The 24,881-nt window shown below is 33.0% G+C and overlaps 2 protein-coding genes and 1 long non-coding RNA gene across 4 annotated transcripts; 2 read left to right on the top strand and 1 right to left on the bottom strand.

The window, feature by feature from the left end:
* The first annotated feature begins 479 nt into the window (after positions 1 to 479).
* Positions 480 to 2,608, top strand: LOC108342089 (CASP-like protein 2A2). The gene is made up of 3 exons (XM_017579795.2): positions 480 to 759; positions 1,552 to 1,669; positions 2,192 to 2,608. The coding sequence occupies exons 1-3, from the start codon at positions 545 to 547 to the stop codon at positions 2,465 to 2,467; spliced, it is 609 nt and encodes a 202-aa protein (XP_017435284.1). The 5' UTR covers positions 480 to 544; the 3' UTR covers positions 2,468 to 2,608.
* Positions 2,609 to 6,207: 3,599 nt separating this feature from the next.
* LOC108343285 (uncharacterized protein At5g08430) lies at positions 6,208 to 23,874 on the top strand. Of its 2 annotated transcripts, XM_052879079.1 has the most exons (12): positions 6,208 to 6,312; positions 6,391 to 6,536; positions 7,165 to 7,244; positions 7,630 to 7,817; positions 10,345 to 11,236; positions 12,047 to 12,159; positions 12,942 to 13,001; positions 14,284 to 14,334; positions 14,731 to 14,802; positions 15,054 to 15,306; positions 23,047 to 23,167; positions 23,275 to 23,874. In XM_052879079.1, the coding sequence occupies exons 2-12, from the start codon at positions 6,445 to 6,447 to the stop codon at positions 23,666 to 23,668; spliced, it is 2,316 nt and encodes a 771-aa protein (XP_052735039.1). In that variant the 5' UTR covers positions 6,208 to 6,312; positions 6,391 to 6,444; the 3' UTR covers positions 23,669 to 23,874. The 2 variants fall into 2 exon arrangements, with proteins under 2 accessions (XP_052735039.1, XP_052735040.1); XM_052879080.1 differs by having other exon boundaries at positions 6,208 to 6,536.
* LOC128197385 (uncharacterized) lies at positions 11,810 to 23,280 on the bottom strand. The gene is made up of 2 exons (XR_008249919.1): positions 23,013 to 23,280; positions 11,810 to 12,032 (listed from the first exon to the last, which is right to left on the bottom strand). It is a non-coding gene; the product is annotated as an uncharacterized LOC128197385 (long non-coding RNA).
* Positions 23,875 to 24,881: the final 1,007 nt, after the last annotated feature.

Here is a 24,881-nt window from a genome sequence, read left to right as displayed (position 1 = left end):
AAAATGTATTTATATCGAGGTGTGTTAGAAATTCTACATTGACTAAAAATAAATTCAATTTATAGTGTATAATTAAATACAAATCTCACTTTACAAATAAATTTTGTGGAATTGAGTTAAACTTAATTTATGATTAATATTTATCATGAGTTTTATATATAACACATATATGTTTGAGCTGGTCACAAAAATGGCATCACGTGAAAAGTAAACCAGAAGCACTCTTACATTATTTACTCCATTTATTGTGCTCGGTTGTCTCAAACTTCACAGAGTGACGGTAATGGGAGGAAAACAATAGAAATCCAAAAGGGAAAAGTGAAAATGAGAGGTTTATGTTATGAGTTTGGGAAGATGTGGGCTTCCTTAATAATGACAACATTGAATGCAGTTGCAGTTCCCATACCTGCCTCTCCACTCTTTCCTTTAATGCCCTACATGCCTACCCTATCACCACTACCAACTAGTATAACATACTCTTCAAAACCTACCAACACACATAAAAACAAAGCTTTTGTTCATAAGAAATAGTATACAAACAAGGATGGAGAAAACAAATGTTGTGGAAGGTTCAAGATCTCCCATGCAGATGAAGATGGGAGATGAGTTGGAAGGCAACACCAACACCCTTCGCACTGCCGAAACCTTCCTGCGGTTGCTTCCTGTTGCTCTTTGTGTTTCTGCACTTGTTCTCATGCTTAAGAACTCTCAGCAAAATCAATATGGTTCTGTTGATTACACTGACCTTGGAGCTTTCAAGTATGTATATGTTACCAAGTACAGGAAATATATGTCCTTTTTCTTCAAGTTCTTAGAATGCTTTTTAACATATAAGAGATTAAGGGAGACACAAATAAGATGAAATAATGGTATACTTGCTGTGAAACTGTTTGCATCTCCTAACTCTGTCCCTACTGTTGCATTGATCATCAATTTTATTCTCAGAATTGCCAATTAATCAATCTGTTAAGGATTAAAAGTACAGATTAATTAATTCTTTATCAGGGGCACTTCTTTAAAGTTAGTCCTTCAACTCTCTAACTATGTTTTGAAATCGGACTACAGTGTTGTATCAGTGAAGATGCTGATTCAAACTAGGTTTATTCATTGATTCAACTTTTAACTAAATTGTAAATCGATCTGATATTCATACGATAATGTTAATAATTATGTATAGAATAATATAAAAAAATGTAATACCTTAATCTAATAGTACTAAAAAAAATAACACATTTAATAGGTTTTAATATATTCAAAATACTCATAAAAATAAAATATTGGTAGACATTTTCTAATAATATATATACCGATAGATTAGTTAGAAACACTCATGTTTGGATAGTTGATTTTTGAGCTCAGATTGTGTAAGATGAATCTAAATTAGTTTTGGTTTTAGGCTCAAATATTGAAACTGCTATAATGTTAACATACAAAATAACCCTTATTAATGTTGTGCATATTAGTTATTGTGAAATTTTTAGATCTGAATCAGAATATATACGAAAAGGATGACAAAGATTCATATTGGTTGATGGGTTTTTTATATTGCAGGTATCTGGTGCATGCGAATGGCATTTGTGCAGGTTACTCTCTATTTTCAGCTGTTATTGCTGCTATGCCACGACCTTCTACTATGCCTCGTGCTTGGACTTTCTTTTTGCTTGATCAGGTCATCACATCTCACTCATTCTTAATTTCTTCCTGCAATAAAGTGTTAAGAGATTATAAATGCTCCAAATAATGATGGTCAAATAGAACTAGATGGAATATCTCTGCCACCACAATAACAAAGGATGTGATTGTGGTCGTGGCTTCATCAACAATGGTGCTGTTATTTGACACTCTTTTAACTTCTGTAAATATTCTCAGCATTGCTTCAGTTTAAGTGGCACCAGTAATCCAAGCCTGTGAATAAAAAAGTACAGATAAGGATTAAATTTAAGCTTTCAAAATGAAGTTCAAACTTATGAAAAAGCAATATTTGTAGCCTAAACCAGAATCAAAATGAAAAAGCTTTCAAAATGAACCAATCCTTCTCAATTTTCGATTTAAGCCAACCTATTTCAAACTTTAGTCCGTTAAAGTTAGAATCAACTTTCCCGGATCGTTTAAACTTTTGGACTGGGTTTATGATGTTAATCCTATTGTTAACTATGCATATACTGAAAACGTTTTGAATTTGCATTGGTAGGTGCTAACATACATAGTTCTAGCTGCTGGAGCAGTGTCAACTGAGGTTTTGTACCTAGCTGAGAATGGCAACACTGCCACAACATGGAGCTCAGCTTGTGGATCATTTGGTCGATTCTGTAACAAGGTGACAGCATCAATTACGATCACATTTGTGGCAGTGCTTTGCTATGTGTTGCTTTCTCTCATTTCCTCTTACAAGCTGTTCACCAAGTATGATGCACCAGCAGCATGCAGACCAACTTCACCCATTGAGGTTGCTGCTTTCCCTGGCTAAATCAACCCTTATGTATAACAATGTGCTTCATGCATGTGTCTGCTTAATTACTTCCAATCAATAATGTAATGACATGCTCTTGTGTTAATTAGGACCTTAATTGTGAGTTTATAATTAATATATAACCTTTGACCTCCTTAACACTATGCATCTGCCTTTGACTTGTTTTGCTGCTGCTTGATTTTACCTTAAGTACAAACTTTGCTTCCACCTTCTTTTTTAAAAGTGTTTGTGTCAAGTTATAGCATCAAAAGGGATCAGTTGATCTTTAGTTTAAGAATATGTTCTTTAAATATATTATTATTTTTTAACTATAATTTGTTATTTATGAAATGTAGTAAACATTTTGAACTCTGAGAAAAATATATATTTTGGAATGTTTTGTATATCATTGATGAATTGCTCGCATGGTAAACAAATGTGTGATGAATTTATTTTGTAGTCATGTTATGGCAAGAACGAGTTACACAATTAACAATGATAATAAGATAAATCTTTTGTGAAAGATTAGTAAGATATATTTAACTTCGTGTTCAGCAAAAGTTGATAGATTTAAGTATAATCCTAAAAAACATCCTTAGAAAAAGTTAAATTTACTTTCTAATTTATTTATTTAAAATAAGATATTCTACGAATAAATTTATATTATTTTACCTAGATGGTTTTAGTTTATATAAAATTCAAAAAAGTTAAACGTTAAATTAATGTACATATAATAATTAGTATTATTATCTTAGATTTTTTGTAATGCATTAAAATCATATATTTATTTATCTTTCTTGATTTCTAATCATGCTGGCCTTTATAAGATGCCAACTTTATAATACACAAAGATAACTTTATACATTGTTTAAAGGTTTTATCTTCACAAAATAATTTTTCAAATAAGAAATTTATGCTATTTTTATTGCTATAAAATTTGAACACTAAAAATGATAAATGAGTTAATTATGTAGTAAAATAAATGTTTTAAAAATCTAAGTCCTTATGTATTATTTTACAACAAAATGGTTTTAAAATTATTATCTAACTTCAAAACTTTAATATCCTAAATTAATATAAAAATTATATATTTTATTTGACAAAATTTTGACCACATTCATAATGCTTAATAAAAATAAAAATAAGATAATACACTGTACGTATTAATCCGCATATGGACCAAAATTAAATGATCACATTACTGAGAATTAGTGTTCTTAAAATAGGCACGCGGTCTATCCCATGCATGATATCTTGATTATTCAGTGAGTCAATTTAACTCGGTTTATTTATTAATGGGTCGAAAAAATTTGAATCTGACCTATCCATTATGGATTAATGGATTAAAGAGATTGACTTACTGACTCATTCAATTACAATTTTTTTTAGTCTAAAAAAAATTATAATTTTTTTGTAATTCAAATTTAAATAATTTCACTAATGTTAAATTTCAAAGACAATTCAAAATAAAAAATTTAACATATAATTTAAATGTAATTCAAAAATAAACTAAAAAAGAAAATAAATAATTTTATAATATTGATATTTTTTGTGTTACTTATCTAGAGTCTTGAATGTATAAATTTATAATATTTTATTTTCTTTAAATATTTTTTATTTTATTCTCATTTACAAATATAATAAAAAGATGTTACTAATAATATTTAAATAAAAAATAAAAAATAATTAAATTAAATTAAGTGAATTTGTTAAAAATTATACGTTTTTGACTAGAATGACATTTACATTGACATTAAATCCAACTATTATAAGTAATGAAAAAATTAAAATTGTGTTATGGAAAACAGAAATTATGGCTAATTATTTCAGTCTCCTTCTCGATTATTCCACAACATTCTATGAATAATAATTGAACACACGTATATGAATGTGAGAAATATTTTCATTTTTTTTTACTTTGAAATATGTTTTCTATGTGACCACATACCAACACTTTTTTTATGAGCTTGACTGTATGATGTTTATGCTGTATTTATCAATACATCAACTACTAAAAAATGTTTGCATGATATATATTGATATCGAAGCAAACACTCCCTTTAATTATTTAACAAAATTAACTCATTTGATAGATAATAACTTGGATGATATCTCATAATTACTATCTGACAAATTTTTACCTTAAAAATTATAAATTCATAAGTTAATTTATTATATTAAAAGTATGGTAAATCAAACTGACAAAATAATTAGCACATATAAAATGACATAAAATAATGTAATCATGTAAATTTTACAATATAGATAAAGTTTGTGTTTTTTAGATAAAAATAAATTATTATACGATTGTAATCTTAAATTTTTTAATATTTCTACTTAGTTTTTAAAAGTTGTATACACTTGTTTTTATCTGGTTGTGTCATTTTATTTTTATTATGTTAATATAATGATCGTCAGTCAAATTTAACTTTATTTACTTTTAGATTTTTATTCATTTCTGAATTTAAACTACTAATATATTAAATTATTTTTTTATAATTTTTATTGTGTGTAATTTTCAAGTAAAGCTTGATAAGTAAGAAATTTCAAGTGTTTTTAGGTGTTCCATAAATATATTAAAGAATTCGAGTTAACATTGGAGTTTTTCCATATCTATTAGAGTAATGTCTACTTAGTATTATAATTATTATTTATGATGAAGTATAAATACAATTAGTATTTCTTTAAAAAATATTCACTTAATATTTATTCAATATCTTATACTCATATTTATTCTACACTCTTAGCAAAAAGAACTTATTTATCTCTTACTTGAGCATAAAGTCTTTTACAGAAAAAACTTATCTATCTAAGTAACAAAAAAAATTTCACTCGGACGAGCTTTTAACAAAATAAATTACTTAAATAGTCATTGCATTGCAAATATTAAGAACTTCTCACTTTTGTTTAGATATTCCTCTCAATATATAAAGTATAATATGACAATATATAAAATATATTATAGTACGATGGTATAAAATAATAATATACTATAAATAATAAAAATGATAATTAATAATAAACTATTCTTGAGAAAATAAATAATATAAAAAATATCAATATTAATTAATAATATAGAACTAATTTATTTTACTTTTAATAATATAGTTTCAAAACATTATTTTTTTGTTCATTTGTCTTCAATCAAATAACACATACTTTTGTTCTACTCTTTTAGGTATTTCTTTTCACCTATTTTCTCTGCATTTATATATATTTTTTTAGATCAAACATACCATAAGAATACCAATCTCACTAAATGGGAAAAGACAAGTTTTTCAAAATAAAAAATAAGAAGGAAATGAATTTTTTTGAATGAAAAAAAAATAATATCAGACGCTTATGTATACAACAATTTCCAATTTTTTTTCATATACTAAACATAGCATAAATGTAAATACATTTTATTTATATGATTTTCCATTATTAAATTAAACAATAGTCAAAATTGTAAAATGGACTAAAATTCATATAATTAAATTTAGTTAAAAAAAAAGAGTGTACAAAAATATTCCAAAATTTTAAGTAATTTTTAATAAAAACATAAGAAACATTTTTTTGCAATAATAATAACATTTGACTAAACCGAGTTATTATTAAGTTTATAACACCCAAGAGAAAAAACCCAGACGAGTTAGAACATCCGTAGTTATTGAAATTAATTTGATTTTGAAGATGTAACGTTCCAATTTGTACGTATAGACTCAATGGGTCCCACTAAAATCCTAGTCAGATCCTTTCTTCGTTTTCTGTGCCCTATTTCTCATTCACTTTCTCACTCTGATCACTACCTACACCCATCACTCATGCCTCTAGAATTCACTCACAGCTTTCTTAAAGATTGAAATTTTCATTATACTGGAGTCTGTTTCTATATTCAGTTTATCTTTTTTGTCTTTCTTATTACTGCATTTCCCTTTCTGATTTGTGGTTTCTTTCAGCTACATTTTGCAGTGTTTTTTTGGAGGGTGTTTATTTTATTTTCGTGAAACAAGATGGTGAAGAAGAAGAAGACAAGGACCGAGGATACTGAGGACTGTTGTTTTATTTGCAAGGATGGAGGATTATTAATGGTCTGTGACCATGGGTAAGTTTCACCTCCCAAACAAGTGTTGTATTGATGAAATTTTAATTTTAAAATATAAGAATGAGTTATGAATGGGAAGAAGACGCTGTTTATTCTTGGGACAATTTCGAAATGAATCAGATATAAATTTTCTACAAATCTTTTATATCCTACATTGAGATTTTTTTTTAACCTTTGGTAGTGACAGATGAATCTGTAATAAAAAAACATAAAGTATAATTACTTTATTTTTTAATTATTTTCTTTGGTTTTAATTTGCTTCAGAGTGCTGTGACTTTTCACTTGGGTCTTTGTTTTTGTGGGAAAGATGAAGGGTTACATAAATTTGACCCGTGGTAGTTTGCTGCTTTTATAAATGGCATCAATTTTTTCATTCCTGTTTTCTATTTTATACCAAGAATTTGGCCTTGCAGCAAACATAGAAAATTGTGAGATGGTAAAAAAATAAGTTGTTCATGCTTTAGGCTCTGTTTATTTTACTTCTTGTTGGTAAAATTGTGGTTTAGTTGAAATATTCTTCAATCGTGTGTGTATAATTAACAATGGATCTCAATTTGAATTCTTGTATCATTTTATTCCCTGGAGAAGACTTTCTTTTTGACTGTTAATTAACCCATGTTGATTGAAGGGGTTGCCGGAAAGCTTATCATCCTCATTGCGTGGGTAAAGATGCTTCCTTTTTGGAGAATGGAAGTGAATGGACTTGTAGTAAGCCTGCTTCTGCCTATCACCCTACCATTGTTGGAAGACAGTAAAATATATTTCGTTTATGCAATTGATTCCACCATGAGATCTAACTGCTCATCTTATATATATCTGGGAATTATGCACAGATGCTTCAGTTGTTCTTTTATACACTATTTGTTGTCAGAATCTATTCTGCTTAATTATCTCAAAACTAAACAAAAAAAAGAACCGTTTATCTGTATTACAACTCCTAAGAAATCTCGTATATGGTCTTTTTATATTTTCATGCATAGATATAAATGCGTCTACCCCCTGTTTCCTATCTGTTCATGTTTAAGAGATCATGTTAGAATGCCTTTTTGATCCTTTTGTTACTGAAGGACTTTTGAATAAATTCCTTTTGCAGGTTCACATGTTTGCTCTCTCTGCCATAAAGTGTCCAAGATTAAGTGCTTTTGCTGCCCAAAAGCTACTTGTGGGAAATGCTTTTATGAGGCTGACTTTGCTACTGTAAAAGCGACCAAAGGATTTTGCCGTCACTGCTTAAAACTTGCTCTTCTAATAGAAGATGATGCTGGTATTGATTCTGATGGGGTAAGATTGTTTTCAATCACGTCTTATATGTAGCAAGGGTAAAAGAAAGAAAATTGTGACAGTATTTGACATCCTAAATTTGAAAACAAAATGGAAACATTAATGGAAAATTACAAGTTTAATTTTTTTACATGAATTTCCGAAGCTAGTGACAAGATGATAGGTATCCAGATTTTATTACTTCCTCAAAGAACTCCAAGACAGGTTCTTGGATGATCTTACAATGAAACCAGGCAGCTTGGTCTGGACTAGAATGTAGAACTCACACACACAACACCAGGTCTTTCGAGAGGACCTGTATCTCCTTTCCCTTTACTATCAACCAATTCTAAAACTAAAGAAAACAACCCCCAAACAGACTTTATAAAAGTTTGACACACAACAAACCCACCACACAGACAGTTATAACTGTATGTCCTTCTTATTCCTCCATGAAGTTTCACCTTGTCATCAAGGTGAAAAAGCAGGAAACTCAGTATTGATGGCTGTAGGAGCTTCCCAACTGTTTTAAATCTGGAAATTCTTTATGAATGTAGGCAGCAGATTCTCCTAACTCCTGAATTTCCTCCTCCGAAATAAGCAGCATATGGAGCTGTGTATTTTTTGCAGGTATGATTAGGCCCAAACTTCTCATCACACCTGAAGCATAAGCCCTTTTTTATCTTGCAATTCTTCTTGGGACAATTTTCTAAACAGTGCTCCTCTTTGTTGAGTCCCGCAGGAGAACTATTGGTGGTGCTCACACAACCACTGCTCTCTCCACTTCCTCTGTTGGAGTTGGTACAACCACTGAATTTCCCGTTCCTTTGAGTAACTACGAGTAGGTGGCAAGGTGTTACTTTGAAGCTGCACAGTGAGAGATTCCCCTTGGTGGTGGTGACCCTAACCTTTTCTCCCACCATTTGAGCCTTCATCATTAACTCAGCAAGATTCTTGGGTTTAACCTCAACCTTTATTTCTTCCTTCAAACCATTCAATAATATGCCAATCAAATAATCCTTTTGTATACTTTTCAAGAACCCCGCATATTGTTCAAACTGTTCAATATACTCTCCCACCTGCCAGTTTGGCAACCAATCAAGACTTCAAAAGGATTTTGAAGCATTGTTGGCTGAAACCGTCGAACAACCACTCCTTTGAAAGCCTCCCATGTGGGATTCGGATTGTAGGTTTCCCACCATTGAACCAATTCAGGGCTTTCCCCTCCAAAGCAACCATAACAGCTCGCATCCTCTCCTCCTCATTGACTTCTTTCAAACGAAAATACCTCTCCAACCTGTTAGTCCAGCCATAAGTATCCTCTCCTGCAAAAATAGGAATATCTAACTTCCTCCATTTTGCAGAAGTCACGCCTGAACCTCCTCCTTCATTATTTGGGACTGCCCTCCAGCCTCCCTTGGCAACAGAAGCACTACCCTCTGTATGTTTATCAGAGGATGCTAATCTTTCTACCACCACCGTCAGCCCCTTAATCATCTCTTCCAATCTTTGGAACTGTCTTTGATTCTCATGTTCATGTTCTTGCACTATTCTCTCCAGCCCATCCAATTTTGACTCCATTCTCGTATTCACCATGCCCTACAACCCCCACAGCACCACAAAAGAGGCTCTGAATTCCAATTAATAGGTATCCAGATTTTATTACTTCCTCAAAAATCTCCAAGACAGGTTCTTGGATGATCTTACAAGGAAACCAGGCAGCTTGGTTTGCACTGGAATGTAGAACTCACACACACCACTAGGTCTTTCGAGAGGACGTGTCTCTCCCTTCCCTTTACTATCAACCAATTCTAAAACTAAAGAAAACAACCCCCAAACAGACTTTATAATAGTCTGACACACAACAAACCCACCACACAGACAGTTATAACTGTCTATCCCTCTTATTCCTTCTAACATATACTTTCCCCCTGAACCTATCACAAGAATGGCTATTAAAACAACACAGGTTGTTAAGCTGGGACAGTAATATTAACAGAGGCTCATCTTTTCTGTGTTTTTGCCTGTTTTGTAAAAATAAATATTGTTCTATTTATTTTGAAGAGAAACTTGAAAACACAGCCTGGAACTGTTTTATTGTTATTATTTTAATTAAAGGCAAAAATTGTTTGTGAAAAACACTAAAAGGAACCAAATCTGTATTTCTTACATTCCTATCACTTGTATGAAATGAGACCTGAAAATGAAATCTTACGTTTGTAGAGTTAGTTTTGATGAATTTTAAACAATAAATTGTAATCAGTACTGACATAAGGTCTTTCATGGTTGGATGCTTGATGTATTCTGATGGATGGAGAATATTTCATGACTGGATAAGATTTCAATGTATGCCTAGTTGTAGAATTTTACAATTTAAACTATATGGTCAAGTGTAGTACTTTCGCATTTAACATAAGACATGTTTATATCACCTTTTCTTGATGGGAACTTGGAATTTAGTATAGAACATTTATCTTTCTCTAGGACTATTAAACCAAATTTCTTTTTTTTTTATATCATCTTTTTTTTCATGCTTTTTTATTAACAGGAATTGGTAGATTTCAAAGATCAAGCGACATATGAATTCTTATTTTCAGAATATTATAAAAGCATCAAAGAAGAAGAAGGGCTGAATTCTAAACATGTACACTCTGCCCATAGATTTTTTAAGAATGGCAAAAGCAAATGTGACTTGGATCCAGATGAAATAGGTGTAGAGGAAGATGACACTGGCGATTCTGAAGACGTGAGTAACTATATGGTTTCTGATTGTGATGACCTGTGTGACACAGCAGGATCAAAGTCAAGGAGGACAAATAAGGGTATGGGAAAGTTAAAATCAATGAAAGGAAGTGGGAAAGATAAGAAAAAAGAATTTATTGGATGGGGTTCGAGAAGTCTCATAGAATTTCTTGAACATATAGACAAAGACACGAGCAATGAACTTTCTGAACATGATGTCACTTCAATCATTATTGAGTACTGCAGAGAAAAAAATCTTTTTGACCCTAAGAAAAAGAGAAAGATACATTGCGATGCACTGTTGATATCCTTACTGCGGAGGAAATCAGTAAACAAAAACAGGATAAACAATCTTCTGGCGCCACACTTTGCTGAGAATTGTCAAGAAATGGATGATATTAGTAGCAGTTCTGAAGATAGGGATTATAATGAACCATCCAACTTGTCAAGAAAGAGAAAATCGATTTCATGTACAAAATCTCATAATGTGGACATAGTTTCTGAAGGGCATCAAAGCTGTTTTGCAGCCATAGTTAGTTCGAACCTCAAGCTTGTCTACTTGAAGAGGAGTTTAGTGGATGAACTTTCAAAGCAACCACAAACTTTTGATGGCAAAGTGCTAGGAAGTTTTGTAAGAATCAAAACTGATCCGAATGACTATTTGCAGAAGAATTCACATCTGCTTGTGCAAGTTGTTGGTAATTTATCTCTTGACTTCTTCAAACTACTGAAATAGTACTTGGTAGATTTTTCAATTTTTAATGGAAGTAAAGTAGTTAATTTTTGCTGGCTTCAAAAGGGTTTTCAAATAAACTACTGATAGTGTAATTGTTTGATGATCCTATTTCTGAAATGGGTTCAGAAGTATACAAAAGATTTCTTGGTATGTAATTTGCCTAAAATAAAATTCATGAGATGTAATGAAGAGATAGACATGTCTGTTGCAGCTAGTAGTAAGATATCTTTGTTTTGTATATAGTTAGCATGTGTATAATACATGAGTTGAAGAACTGTAGGTATATAAACTACTTTTGTGATGTAAAATTACAGAGGATACTGTGCAAAATGTTTTGTTATGTCAAATTATATATACTGACTGCCTTTTATTTATTTTTACTCAAAATAAATCTACTGCTTCTTATACTCGATTAAATAATATTATTTCTTTTGACAAGACATGTGAAGGCATTAATTGGATTCAGCTCATCATAACTTTATCCTGAACTTACATTTTTTTTAAATATTTTAAAAGAATTAGTGGACCATGCGTATAATTTTGACTCTAATTTTCTTGTATTGGAAGAAAAAGATCCCGAGTCACATACATTGTATTCAAAACGCATATCTAGAAAATATAAATGATATATAAAATCTCAAGCATATTGTACTTTGTTCTTTTTTTAGGCGCAGTACATTGCTGTGGAAGGTCAACATGCCTGATGCTGTTGTACTAGCTATCATACTTTTCTTACATGCATAGTTGACAATCTATATCTGCAAAATTACAGGAATAAACAGATCTTTAAACAATGATGAAATCAACAAGGAAATTATGCTTCAACTTTCTAATGTGCCGAAAAATGTACCTATCTCTAAAATTTCAGATGATGACTTTTCTGAGGTATGAATGCTATGGTAATAAGATTTTTCTCTAAGTAAGCAACAATTTTGTTAGATATCTTAAATATTTTAGATATCTTATCTTTTATCTTTTATCTTCTATTTTTCTATTATTATTTGTATTTTTGTGCTTAGACCATATTTTCTTTATTATAAATATAGTACCTTATATGTATTTTCTATACAAGGCAGATTAATTATATACCTAGTTTTTCTATTACTCAATATGGTATCAAAGTCATAGGTTAGAACCTATCCTAACGAGATTTGTTGTTTATCGGACATATTGTTCCACCCGTTATCGGATCATCCATTAATGTCTAGTCTCACGTATGAGATGTATATATCTTGACGTGAGGGGGGTATGTTGGAAGTCCCACATCAATTAGAGATAAAACCAATTCACAACATATAAGTAGGTGCGAACCTCACACATCACAAGCCGGTTTTGTATGTAAGATTAAGTTAAAGTTAAAGTCTATTTCTTAACATAGTATACGTTCCAATTATCCTCCATAAAGGTATACATTTTACCCGTTTCTAAATCTGTCAGTGATGCTCTAGCCGATCTTGGTTGGTGTTAGGCCATGCTAGATGAACTAAGTATTTTTCAGGATAATGAAACTTGGGAGCTTGTTCTATTACCGTTTGATAAATCGATTATTATTTGTATTTTGGGCTTAGTCCGTAGTTTTTCTATTATAAATATAGTACCCTATGATCCTAGTTGTCTGTATATATATTTTCCATGGATTCATAATTATAACATTTGGTGTTATGCAGGAGGAATGTCGAGATCTGTACCAGAGAATGAGAAACGGTCTGCTCAAACAGCCTACCGTGGTTAGTTTGCTGTATGACTTATGAGTGATTTATTGCATACCATAATAAATACTATGCTCATTGCTCAATGATCTGTAAGTTTATTAAGGGCACTGTAAATGTTGAGTTTGATGATAAATTTTAATTAACATTTGCTTGGTTATGTTTGATGTTAAGGGCACTTTGTTGGTTATGTTTGAAGTTTTCAGCAAATAAAATGGTGGCAATCTTTGTTATAGAATAGCAGTAGTAATGCATGTAAGGAAGCCTTTGGAGGGGATTTTAAATATGATTTCTAAATTGTTGTCTCCATTTAATTGATCAGCCAAATAATGATGATAGAGTTTTTTGACATCCATTTTATGAAGCAAAGGGTTGGTCTTTTCTGTTTGAGGAGAGTCTCCAGTCAAGTAACCCAGTTGACCTTTGTCGTTGAAGACTTGAGCTCCTCAAATGTAGTTTCTTCCGATAAGCTTTGTGAATTGTAAACTGTAATTTAGAAACTGAAGTAGAGCATCATTTTAGGTATTGGTCTCAGTCTAATTCAATCCCAAAAAAAAAAAAGATTAAAAATGGAGGAAATGTAACCTACCATTATATTTATTTGAAATTTAAATAAATTAACTAAACAGAAGAAAAAAAAAAGATAAAATCTATAACAATAACAAGTTCTCTATCTAAAACTTATTCAATTCTAGTAAGGGAAAAGTCTCATTAACACACTCCTTGAGATTTGATGTGTTGAGCTTTAACTCCAGGAACCGGGAAAGTGCAGTCATTATACCAACAAGTTTTCCTTCAATTTCTTGGCTTAAATCATTGTCATCATAGTCATTTTGTTTAACTTCATATCTTTAAACATGATATTCCAAGATTTGTCATCCCAAATTATCTTGCATGGAATTTAACGACTTCTTTAAGTTGATAGGATCCCAGTCTTTCATGCCAAAACATCACTCATCAATTTTGATGATAGAATCATCAACTTCAACAAAATTAGACTTCAAATTTCTAATCTTTTTAATCTTTGTCATCTGTATTTCATGTTCGTCAGTGATAAAACAATAATTTTCCGTAAAAAGAGACCGTTTATCTATGTGTTGATTTACAACAGTATATCTGTGTCTTCCATTCAAGTTTAGGGCCGTTAAACATATATTTTAGTAAGTCTGGACTATACTGATTAAATGGTCTTTATGTGTTTTATGTGCTATAGTTTGATTTGCAGAATGATATAATTTGTTGGTTAGTCATAGTACAATCATGTGACCAACAGATGACAACCACCTCCTTATGTTGACAGCTGGATCTTGAGCAGAAAGCTAGAAGTCTACATGAAGATATAATAAAGCATGTATGTATGTACTTATGAATTTGGGATTATAAAGATAGAATGCAATTCAGAATACGATTTTCTTTTAGGTTAGCAGTTAAACACGGTCGACATCATAAAATTCAACAACAGCAAAGGCTAACTTATTAATTACTATTTTCCAAAATTCAGTGGTTAGAATTGATAGTATCTTGTAATTATGAAACTCGCTGAAGCACATGTCAGCAGACACTAAACATATTATGCAAAGTAAATTTAAAATCTGCCCTTAAATTATTACTTTAATCCTTTATGCTTAGTACGTCTAATTGCTTGTTAACATTATTGAGCACTTGATTCCTTTAGACTATTAAAGAGCACCACGCGTATAATATATTTTTACTGATATTTTTCTTTATATTTTGCTTTATGTGACAGTGGATCCCAAGGAAGTTAGTATTATTACAAAACCTGATTGATCGGGCAAATGAAAAGGGATGGAGGAGAGAATATCCTTTCATGATTTACCTTTTTTATTGTTGCCTCAAATTTGTGGCTAATGGTCAAAGTATTTTCAGTTGTTTTCCGTTTTAATGCTTGATCAAGCATATCTATCTCATAATCGATTTAAAGTGAGAGAGTTGTAAAATAAGCTGAAAGCTGTTGTTACTTCTTTGATTTTTGATAAATGTTGGCTTATTCTGTGTTTTGGAGTTTGATATATTCTATGAATAGTTTGATCCTTGACCATTTTACGTACACTTTCTGAGTACTTAGATGAAAAGGTGAAGCTTGAGACACAGTTCGAGCAATCACGTTTGTTAAATGACATTCCAAAAGTAGTTCCTGAAATAGTTGATGCCACCCTATCCCCGGACGGTTCCCCAAGAAGAGATAAACTTGAGCAAAGCGGCTTGTCAGAATTAGCCAGTGGACAGACTTGTAACTCTGTCGGACAGTATTCCAAACACATTGGTTTTGCTCATTGCCTAAATAATACAACAGATGCTGCAGGTTTGCCGTGTTTTTTGTCTTTACCTTTTTTTTAGTTTATATATATATATGTTATTTTGAATAGATATCTACCAGTCAATAGTATGTAAATCAGGTTGATGTTGTTTTGCAAGTGTTGTATTTATTTTATGTCTGATAAGTTTGATGTGTCAAATTTATTTTAAAACTTCGTCGATATGGTTGAAAATCAGTTTCATACCTTGTGACAAATAAAAAAAAACTTTAATAGTTGCCCACAGCGATTACTTTGATAGGAATTCAGTACTGATCTAGTTATCCTAACATTCTTCAATAGAATGGTCTTGCTGAACTTGTTTGGCTTATCATGTTTGCTAGCATCAATTTATGAGTTAATAAATAAAATCGTACTTCTGTGCTGATTCTGTTGACAGCTATAGACAACTTCAAATCTCTTAACCACGTTAAGATTGTTGACACACAAAAGAAATAGAAGCACTGTTAATTTTCTGTGGTGCTTTCCATTAAACTGCAATGACTTTTAAATAGACGTGTAGATGGGTCTTGGGCCGTTTACAAAAGATAACCACTGCAATTAAATAAAACTGAAAACAGAACTAAAGAATGGGTATATCTACTGAACGAAATAAAGACTGACCGGGTATATCTACTGAACGAAATAATACTGGATCAATTATCGAAATAAAAACTGACCACAGACCAAAAAAGAATAAAGACCGAAACGAAAATACAAATAAACCCCAAATTTAAGTTTATCTCAACAAAGAATACATGACTAACCCAAAAAAAATCTGGTTGTGTTATCTTTGTTTATGTACCGAATAAATTTTAGGCCTAAACTTAATCCATTGCTCTTGGTAAAGAAGGATATAACTCTTGTAGCTTTACAAGAAAATGCACACTACGCCAGTGTCTATGTATCCGTTTGGAGAACCTTTATTTCTCTTACGGAGGAGATCATGACCAATGAAGATACTTTTCTGCACGAGTTAGGTACCAAGTGGTTCCAAAATTAAGGGCTGGTTTGGTTGGAGGGGAGGTACTGGAAATAGGTGGGATGGATAAAATTAGGTTTGTTTGGTATAACAGAAAAAGGAATGAGAGAATTAGAAAGTTAGTGTGTTTCACTGGAGCTTTTTCCCTTTATTTCTCATCTATTTCTATTAATCTATCTATTTATCTCATTATTTCTTTTCTATTTCCCTTCAACCAAATATCTTCACTGGAGCTTTACTTAAGATTGAAACTGTAAAATAATTCTAGAGGGCTTGATTGATCCCTCTCACAATCTTCTATTTATAAGAATAAATTGATACACAAATACATGATAAATAGGGTAACCCTAGACACAATATAATCATGATAAATAGGGTAATCCTAGACATAATATAATCATGATAAATAGGGTAACCCTTGACACACTATAATGATGATAAAATAGGATAAATATCCTAACACTCCCCCTCAAGCTGGAGCATACAAATTGTATGTACCAAGCTTGGAACAAATAAACTCAATCCGAGGACCCCTTAATGACTTGGTCAATACATCTGCGAGTTGATCGTTTGACCCAATAAACTCAGTACATATTTCTTTGGTCAACAACTTTTCACGAACAAAATGACAATCAATTTCTATATGTTTAGTCCTCTCGTGAAACACTGGATTTGATGCAATGTGGAGAGCAGCTTGATTGTCGCAATACATCTTCATAGTATGGATGTCACAAAATTTAACCTCTTGAAGGAATTGTTTCACCCATATAAGTTCACATGTTAGTGATGCCATTGCCCTATACTCGGCTTCCGCGGTTGATCGAGCTACTACATTCTGTTTCTTACTTTTCCATGAAATAATGTTTCCTCCCAGAAAAACACAATATCCTGTTGTAGACCGTCTATCAATAGGTGAACCTGCCCAATCTGCATCACAATACCCAGAGACATGAATGCTTCCTTTATCTTCATATAACAATCCTTGCCCGGGAGCCTTCTTTACATACCTTAGAATGCGAATGAGAGCATTCCAATGGTCAATACATGGAGCCTGCATGAACTGACTAACCACTCCAACTGCAAAGGATAGATCTGGCCTTGTAATAGTGAGATAAATCAGTTTGCCAACCAGCCTCCTATACCTCTCTGGATCGGAGAATAATTCACCTTCTTCTGTCCTTAATTTCTGGTTTGGGTCCATGGGACTGTCTACCGGTCTACAATCAATCATGCCTGTTTCTTGTAATATATCAAGAGCATACTTCCTTTGGGAGATTACAACTCCATCTTTTGATTGCGCTACTTCAATGCCTAAGAAATATTTGAGACTTCCAAGATCCTTGGTTTGAAAATGTCTACACAAGTACTCTTTTAGTTGAGATATTCCAACAGCATCATTTCCTGTAATGACAATATCATCAACATATACTATTAAGTAAACACATTTCCCGAGAGAAGAATGACAATAAAAAACTGAATGGTCTGCTTCACTGCGTTTTAGCCCAAATTTTTGAACAATGGAGCTAAACTTTCCAAACCAAGCACGTGGGGATTGCTTGAGGCCATATAGAGATCGATGCAATTTGCATACCATACCAGACTCCCCCTGAGCAACAAACCCTGGAGGTTGCTCCATATAAACTTCTTCCTCAAGATCACCATGTAGGAAGGCATTCTTGATATCCAATTGATGAAGTGGCCAGTGACGAATGGCTGCCATGGCAAAGAAGAGACGAATAGTAGTCATCTTGGCTACAGGAGAGAAAGTGTCACAATAATCAAGACCATAAACCTGAGTGTAACCTTTTGCAACAAGCCGAGCTTTGAGCCGATCAATTTCACCATCAGGGCCAACTTTAACTGCATACACCCATCGACAACCAACCGCCTTTTTTCCTGGGGGAAGGGGCACCAGCTCCCAAGTATTACTGTGGTCAAGAGCCTGCATTTCTGCAATCATAGCTTGTCGCCATCCAGGATGATCAAGTGCTTCTTTCACATTCTTGGGTATAACAACAGAGGACACTGAGGATAAAAGAGAAAAATAGGAGGGCGACAATCGATGATAGCTTAGAAAATTATAAATGGGATGAGGGTTCCGAGTGGAACGAGTACCTTTTCTGAGGGCAATAGGCCATGCTGAATCATTTGCACCAGGAGGCGTGGGAGGAGGTGACGAGGGAGAAGAATCTGAAGTAGGAGATTCACCATTGTCTTGGGGAGGTGGACTATCCATTGGGGCCCTGTGTGGGATGATCTCAGTATGTGGAGAAACAGGTGTAGAAGGATTGTGATCATGACTGGGAATGACAGAGACAGTGGAGCTATTTGACTCAACCATTGGAATAGGAAGGACCTGCTGGAGGATAGAAACATCCTGAACAGATGGAGAGAAGTAAGGAGTCTGTTCAAAGAATGTGACATTGGCAGACATGTAATACTTCTTAGTTTCAGGAGAGTAACACCGATATCCTTTTTGAAGTCGAGAATAGCCTAAGAAGACACATTTGAGAGCGCGAGCGGAGAGTTTGTCTAGACCTGGAGACATGTCATGAACAAAACATACACAGCCAAACACTCGGGGAGATGTATGAAAGAGAGGATCATTAGGAAACAAAATGGAGAAAGGGACTTTATTATCAAGAGAGGAGGAGGGCATCCTATTAATAAGATAACATGCAGTTATTTGCAAGGGTTATGAAATGAGGTTTTTCTCGAAAGGAAATAGATGAGAACAAAGAGGTATTACCAGAAATGTGATCAGAAGCACCTGAGTCAATTACCCATGAATTTTGACATTCCATAGATTGAGAAACGCAGGCTGTTGATGTATTGGGAGATTGAGATGGTTGTGCCAAGCTGTTAGACTTTAACCTTAAATACTCTTGATATTCATCCTCAGAAAACATAGAAGTAGAGGTTTCAGTTTTCAAAGTGGAAGTTTCAGTCTTCGAAATATTGGCGGTTTTGGAAGGGAAACCATGTAAGGAGTAGCAATTCTCTTGAGTATGACCCATCCTTTTACAATATGTGCATTGAGTACGTCCCCGACCTCCTCGTCCTCCTCCTCTAGTGCCACGTCCTCCTCTTCCTCGTGTGGCAACCATGACAGATGGTTCCACTAGTTCATGCGCTTCTTGAGTTTGAGATACCGGGACACGCAGAAGGCGAGTGGTCAATGTTTCCATAGAGGGGACCTCATGACTAGTTAGAAGTTGATCTCTGAGATGATCAAAATCGGGATGTAGGGCACGAAGGATCAACACCATGTAGAATTTGTCTAGTTTCTTTTTTATATCCTCTAATGGATCTACTTCCAAAAACATCCTAAGTTCTTCGACAGCAGATTGGGCTTCAGTCATGAAGGACACCATATCATGGTCTGCCATTTTAAGAGATGCAAGTTTATTCGTAGTGTCATAGAGACGTTGAATATCGTTGGCATAAATGCTTTGGGCTTTCTTCCAAAAGGAGTGACAAGTTTTGAAAGCCCTCAAAGATACAAAAAGTTTGGGTTCCACTGATTGCCATAACAGGGCACACAACTGGAAATCTGCTTGTTTCCACTGATCAGCTTTTTCAGTAGGCACATGGCTTCCATCTCGCTCAAGGTGGTCATAATGCCCTTGGCCAAGGAACCACATTTCAACGGCAGCAGACCATGATAGATAATTTTTTCCATTTAGCTTCTCGGAGGTAATTGATGGACTTCCAGAGAAGGAAAGAGTACTGCCAGACGCCATTTCTGAAGAAGACGAATAGTACTATCGAAGAACAAGAAAACCCTAAGGGTTTAGACGAAGGAAACTTTGACAGTGATGGACGACGGTGGCCGGCAATGGCGGGCGGTGGCCGGCGGTGACGGTGGCCGGACGGTGGCCGGACGGTGGCCGGAGACGGTGGCCGGAGACGGTGGCCGGCGACGGCCGACGGTGGCCGACGGTTGACGGTGGCCGGCGGCGGGCAGCGGCGGGCGACAAAGAACTGTGGCGCCGGACAAATATATATTACGAGACAGAAACCAGAGCGGGATCGACCCGCTCTGATACCAACTTAAGATTGAAACTGTAAAATAATTCTAGAGGGCTTGATTGATCCCTCTCACAATCTTCTATTTATAAGAATAAATTGATACACAAATACATGATAAATAGGGTAACCCTAGACACAATATAATCATGATAAATAGGGTAATCCTAAACATAATATAATCATGATAAATAGGGTAACCCTTGACACACTATAATGATGATAAAATAAGATAAATATCCTAACAGTTTGGTATAACAGAAAAAGGAATGAGAGAATTAGAAAGTTAGTGTGTTTCACTGGAGCTTTTTCCCTTTATTTCTCATCTATTTCTATTAATCTATCTATTTATCTCATTATTTCTTTTCTATTTCCCTTCAACCAAATATCTTTACTTTTCCCTTTATTTCTTATTAATATCATTTCTTATTAATATCAGTAGAATTTTCCTAATTAGAAAAAATATATGTAGAATCTTCTAGTTTATTTTTGAATATATTGTTTTTTTTATTTTTCCTTTTTGGAAGATTAGATTGTTACAAATAAGTGTAAGTGTAAGGAGAATGTTATAGAAATGAATGATAATAATAAAATTCATTCTCTTTTCAAGAATTTTCACCCACTTTATTTTTCTACTCAACCAAATGGACCTTAGAAGTATATTCTAGAGAGATTAGGTAATTAAAGGAAGAGTGTGTATGGTTGTTACAACAGTTATGAGTGGTACTTTTAAATAGAAATGGGGTAGTGAGAGGGACTTTGATAATATGGGGTCCATACATCATACAATTTTGTCAAAAATATTGTTACTGCTAATATTCACAAAAGACAGAAATTGCCCTTAGATAGAATGCAGAAAACTTAATTAAGGAAACCCTTAATTTACCATAGACAATATATCCCTATAGTTTAGGATATCCTGTACAATAAATGTAAACTATATGGTTAACCTATCTCCTTATTATGGAATGCAATTAAATTCCTATCATGGAATGTAATTAAATTTGAACAAATATTATCTCCAACATATTTCAAGGGATTCTGGCACTCCACTTCAAGTTGGTGAATGAATATCATCCATTACCAACTTGCTAACACCGATGAAACTGATTTATCTCACTATTACAAGGCCAGATCTATCATTTGCAGTTGGAGTGGTTAGTAAGTTTATGCAAGTTCTATGTGTTGATCATTAGAATGTTCTCATTCGCATTCTAAGGTATGTCAAAAAAGCTTTCGGACAAGGATTGTTACATAAAGATAAAGGAAGCATTCAGGTCTCTGGGTATTGTGATGCAGACTAAGCAGGTTTGCCTATTGATAGACGATCTATTACAAAGATATTGTGTTTCTCTGGGAGGAGGAAATATTATTTCATAGAAAAGTAAGAAATATAATGTAGTAGTTCGATCAACAGCTGAACCCGAGTATGAGACAATGGTGTTACTAACATGTGAACTTGTATGGGTGAAACAATTCCTTTAAGAACTTAAATTTTGTGACATCCATACTATGAAGATGTATTGCGACAATCAAGCTGCTTTTTACATTGCATCAAATCTAATGTTTCATGAGAGGACTAAACATATAGAAATTGATTGTCATTTTGTTCGTGAAAAGTTGTTGACTAAAGAAATATGTACTGAGTTTATTGGGTCAAACAATCAACTCGCAGATGTATTGACTAAGTCATTAAGGGGTCATCGGATTGGGTTTATTTGTTCCAAGCTATACATACAATTTGTATACATACAATTTGTATGCTCTAGCTTGAAGGGGAGTGTTAAGATATTTATCCTATTTATCATCATTATATTGTGTAAGGGTTCCTATTTATCATGATTATATTGTGTCTAGGATTATTCTATTTATCATGATTATATTGTGTCTAGGGTTACCCTAATTATCATGTACTTTTGTATCAATTTATTCTTATAAATAGAAGATTATGAAAGGGATGAATCAAGTCCTGTAAAATTATTTTCCAGTTTAATTTTCATGTAATTTAAAAATTTTATTGTCAAACATTTTAAGACTTCCACTCCTGCTGCTTAATCATTTCAAGTTACAACTATATCATCTACATAAACAATTAATACATTAGGTCCCCCTGAAGAATTTTCATCTCCCACAAAAATTATGTTCTTGATGTACTTGTTTTGATGCTGACAAAAAATCTACCTCTTGGTAGTGTATATCTTTTAGATAAAGTCTAGTAATGTGGAGAAATAAAAAATAAGATAAAGGATCTCTTTCCAGTGTATTAGTTGAATTTCAGTTGAATTTCAAGCCCTTGCTTGTGGAAGATTATGATTGAAAGTCATACTAGATGACCTTAAAATGAAGGTTGGCATCCCTGTAGTGTGATGCCATTAACTTTTAAGAGAACTAAAAGTTCATTATCGTATACACATATATGGTCACGTTTCTCTTTACTATGTATTAGAAGTTAAATACACAGTTTTAAGTTTTTCTGTTTTAACAACCAAATCCTTGTTTTACTCTGACAAAGTGTCACTTAGATTCATGATCTTTTACTGTATTTTATGAAACTTTTATTATTTCATTCCTATATTTAGCCCACCTTATCATTTCAATCAAGGATAAACAATCTGATGTGTATGCATTTTACGGTAAAAAGTGACTTTCTTGTTCTGAATTATTATGCGAGGAAATTTATGCAGATAGTATTTGCAAATGTACCTCAATATGCACTGTGTTAATTTTCATGGCTCAGGTCCAAAATCTGCAGTGAAGGAAGACCAAGAGGGCACAACCTTTCCTGTTGCCAGTACTGCTTCCCAAGATAAAGATACTTCTCAAAAGAATATGCCTCAATCTTCTACCTCAAAAGCAAGGTAAGATGATCCTGAGGCCAAACTCTTTGAAAAATTTAACTATCCAGCAAAACATGATATAGCCAACCGAGGAACACTGAATCTGGTTCTGTTATAATAAATGGCAGAAATCTGTGTGCTACCTTGGATGCTGAACAAACGATAAAGGAGAAGCAAAGCATTTCAGTTGCAAGTGTCAAGGATACATGTACCTCAGCTATTCGAGTGGAAGACATGGAATTGACCATTCCTACTACAGATGTCATCGTTTTAAGTGACGATGATGAACAAGAGGCAAATGTTGGAGACATTTCTAGCGCAAGAAAGGTGAAGGAGAATCCTGATATTTCTATTTGGCATTGTGTAGGTTCCTATGGTGAAACAGGAGGACCCTATACAATGACTGCACTCAAACTATGGACTGAAACTTCTTCAAAACCCTTAGAATTCAAGGTCTGGAAGACTGGCCAGAGTGCAGCAGAGGCAATATCACTCACTGATGCCCTAAAACGATTTTTCTAAGGCACGTAAGTAAACGGAAACGAAGGGAAAGTCACTTCCTTAATCTTAAGTACATAGACAGTGTTAATATAGAATTAAGTACATGGAAAGTTTTAACCAAACAGTTGCTTGGGTGGAATGCTACCAAGTTAATAGTACTTCCTATGATTTTGTTTTCTTTGGATGTAAATTTCACCTACAGAATTGCAGCACAAAATACGATCTCAACCCAGTAAAGCTTTTAAAAGTTGTAGATTTTGCTTATCAAAACTTTTATTCCTTGTTTCTTTTATCTTTTAACCACAAATTTGTCTTTAAGATATCAACATTCTCTTGGAAAACTCGATCAAAAAGCCAAATAAGGAAAAGTTCACTGCGTGAAACTGAAATTCCAACTCTCTTTTGGATGCTCGTCAATTATGTTTAAGATTCAACATTATATTTGTTTAAATTAAGAAATATCCGTTTCTTATTAATGGATTTAATTACTTATTATTAATGGATTTAATTACTTAGGCTTTGTTTACTTAAATGGATTTGAAAGAGTGTTTGAATGAATTTAAAAGGATTTGAAAATAAATTTTTTGTTATTTATTTAAGTGTATTTAAAGACAAATGAAAATAAATTTAAAAATAAATTTGTGAGAATTAATGTAAGATTTGATTGAAAAAACAAATTAAAAAAATTTACTTTCAAATTCTTTATACTCCCTTTTGGTTTTGACTTTAGAAACCATATAAAATTGTTCAGAGGAAATTCTGTGTAGCTTCTACAAAATAAAATAACTAAAAAATGTAAAATAATTGGACTTTTTTCATCTTCAAATTAAGATACACTAAAATCTTTTAAAAATACACAAGTTAATTTTAACTTGTGAAAAAAAGTTTACATCGTTTTATCTGGAGTATTTCCTTCTCTTATAAATACTAAAAAACATTTATCAAAGATAAGACCTGGGTGCTACAGAGTTAGTAAAAGAAAGAGTTGACAGTCACAGCCATAATGTTCCCAAGGCAAGTAATCTTCAAGCTAAGTTATATTATATACATACCACCTACATCATGCAGGGATATGCACTATAACATTCTGAGTCACTGTCCTCAGTGGAACCCAAACATGTTATGCTTTGTCTAAGTCATAGCAAATTTAGAACCTTAGAAACTAATAACTTTTTATTTCCTGATTCCAAGTTTAAATCCTAATTACATCAGCCGACACACATGTAATATTGAC

The sequence above is a fragment of the Vigna angularis genome, chromosome 6, assembly GCF_016808095.1.
Source record: "Vigna angularis cultivar LongXiaoDou No.4 chromosome 6, ASM1680809v1, whole genome shotgun sequence".
NCBI lineage: Eukaryota > Viridiplantae > Streptophyta > Magnoliopsida > Fabales > Fabaceae > Vigna > Vigna angularis.
Note: the sequence above shows the minus strand (reverse complement) of the source record. Positions and strands in the feature narration are given on the sequence as shown.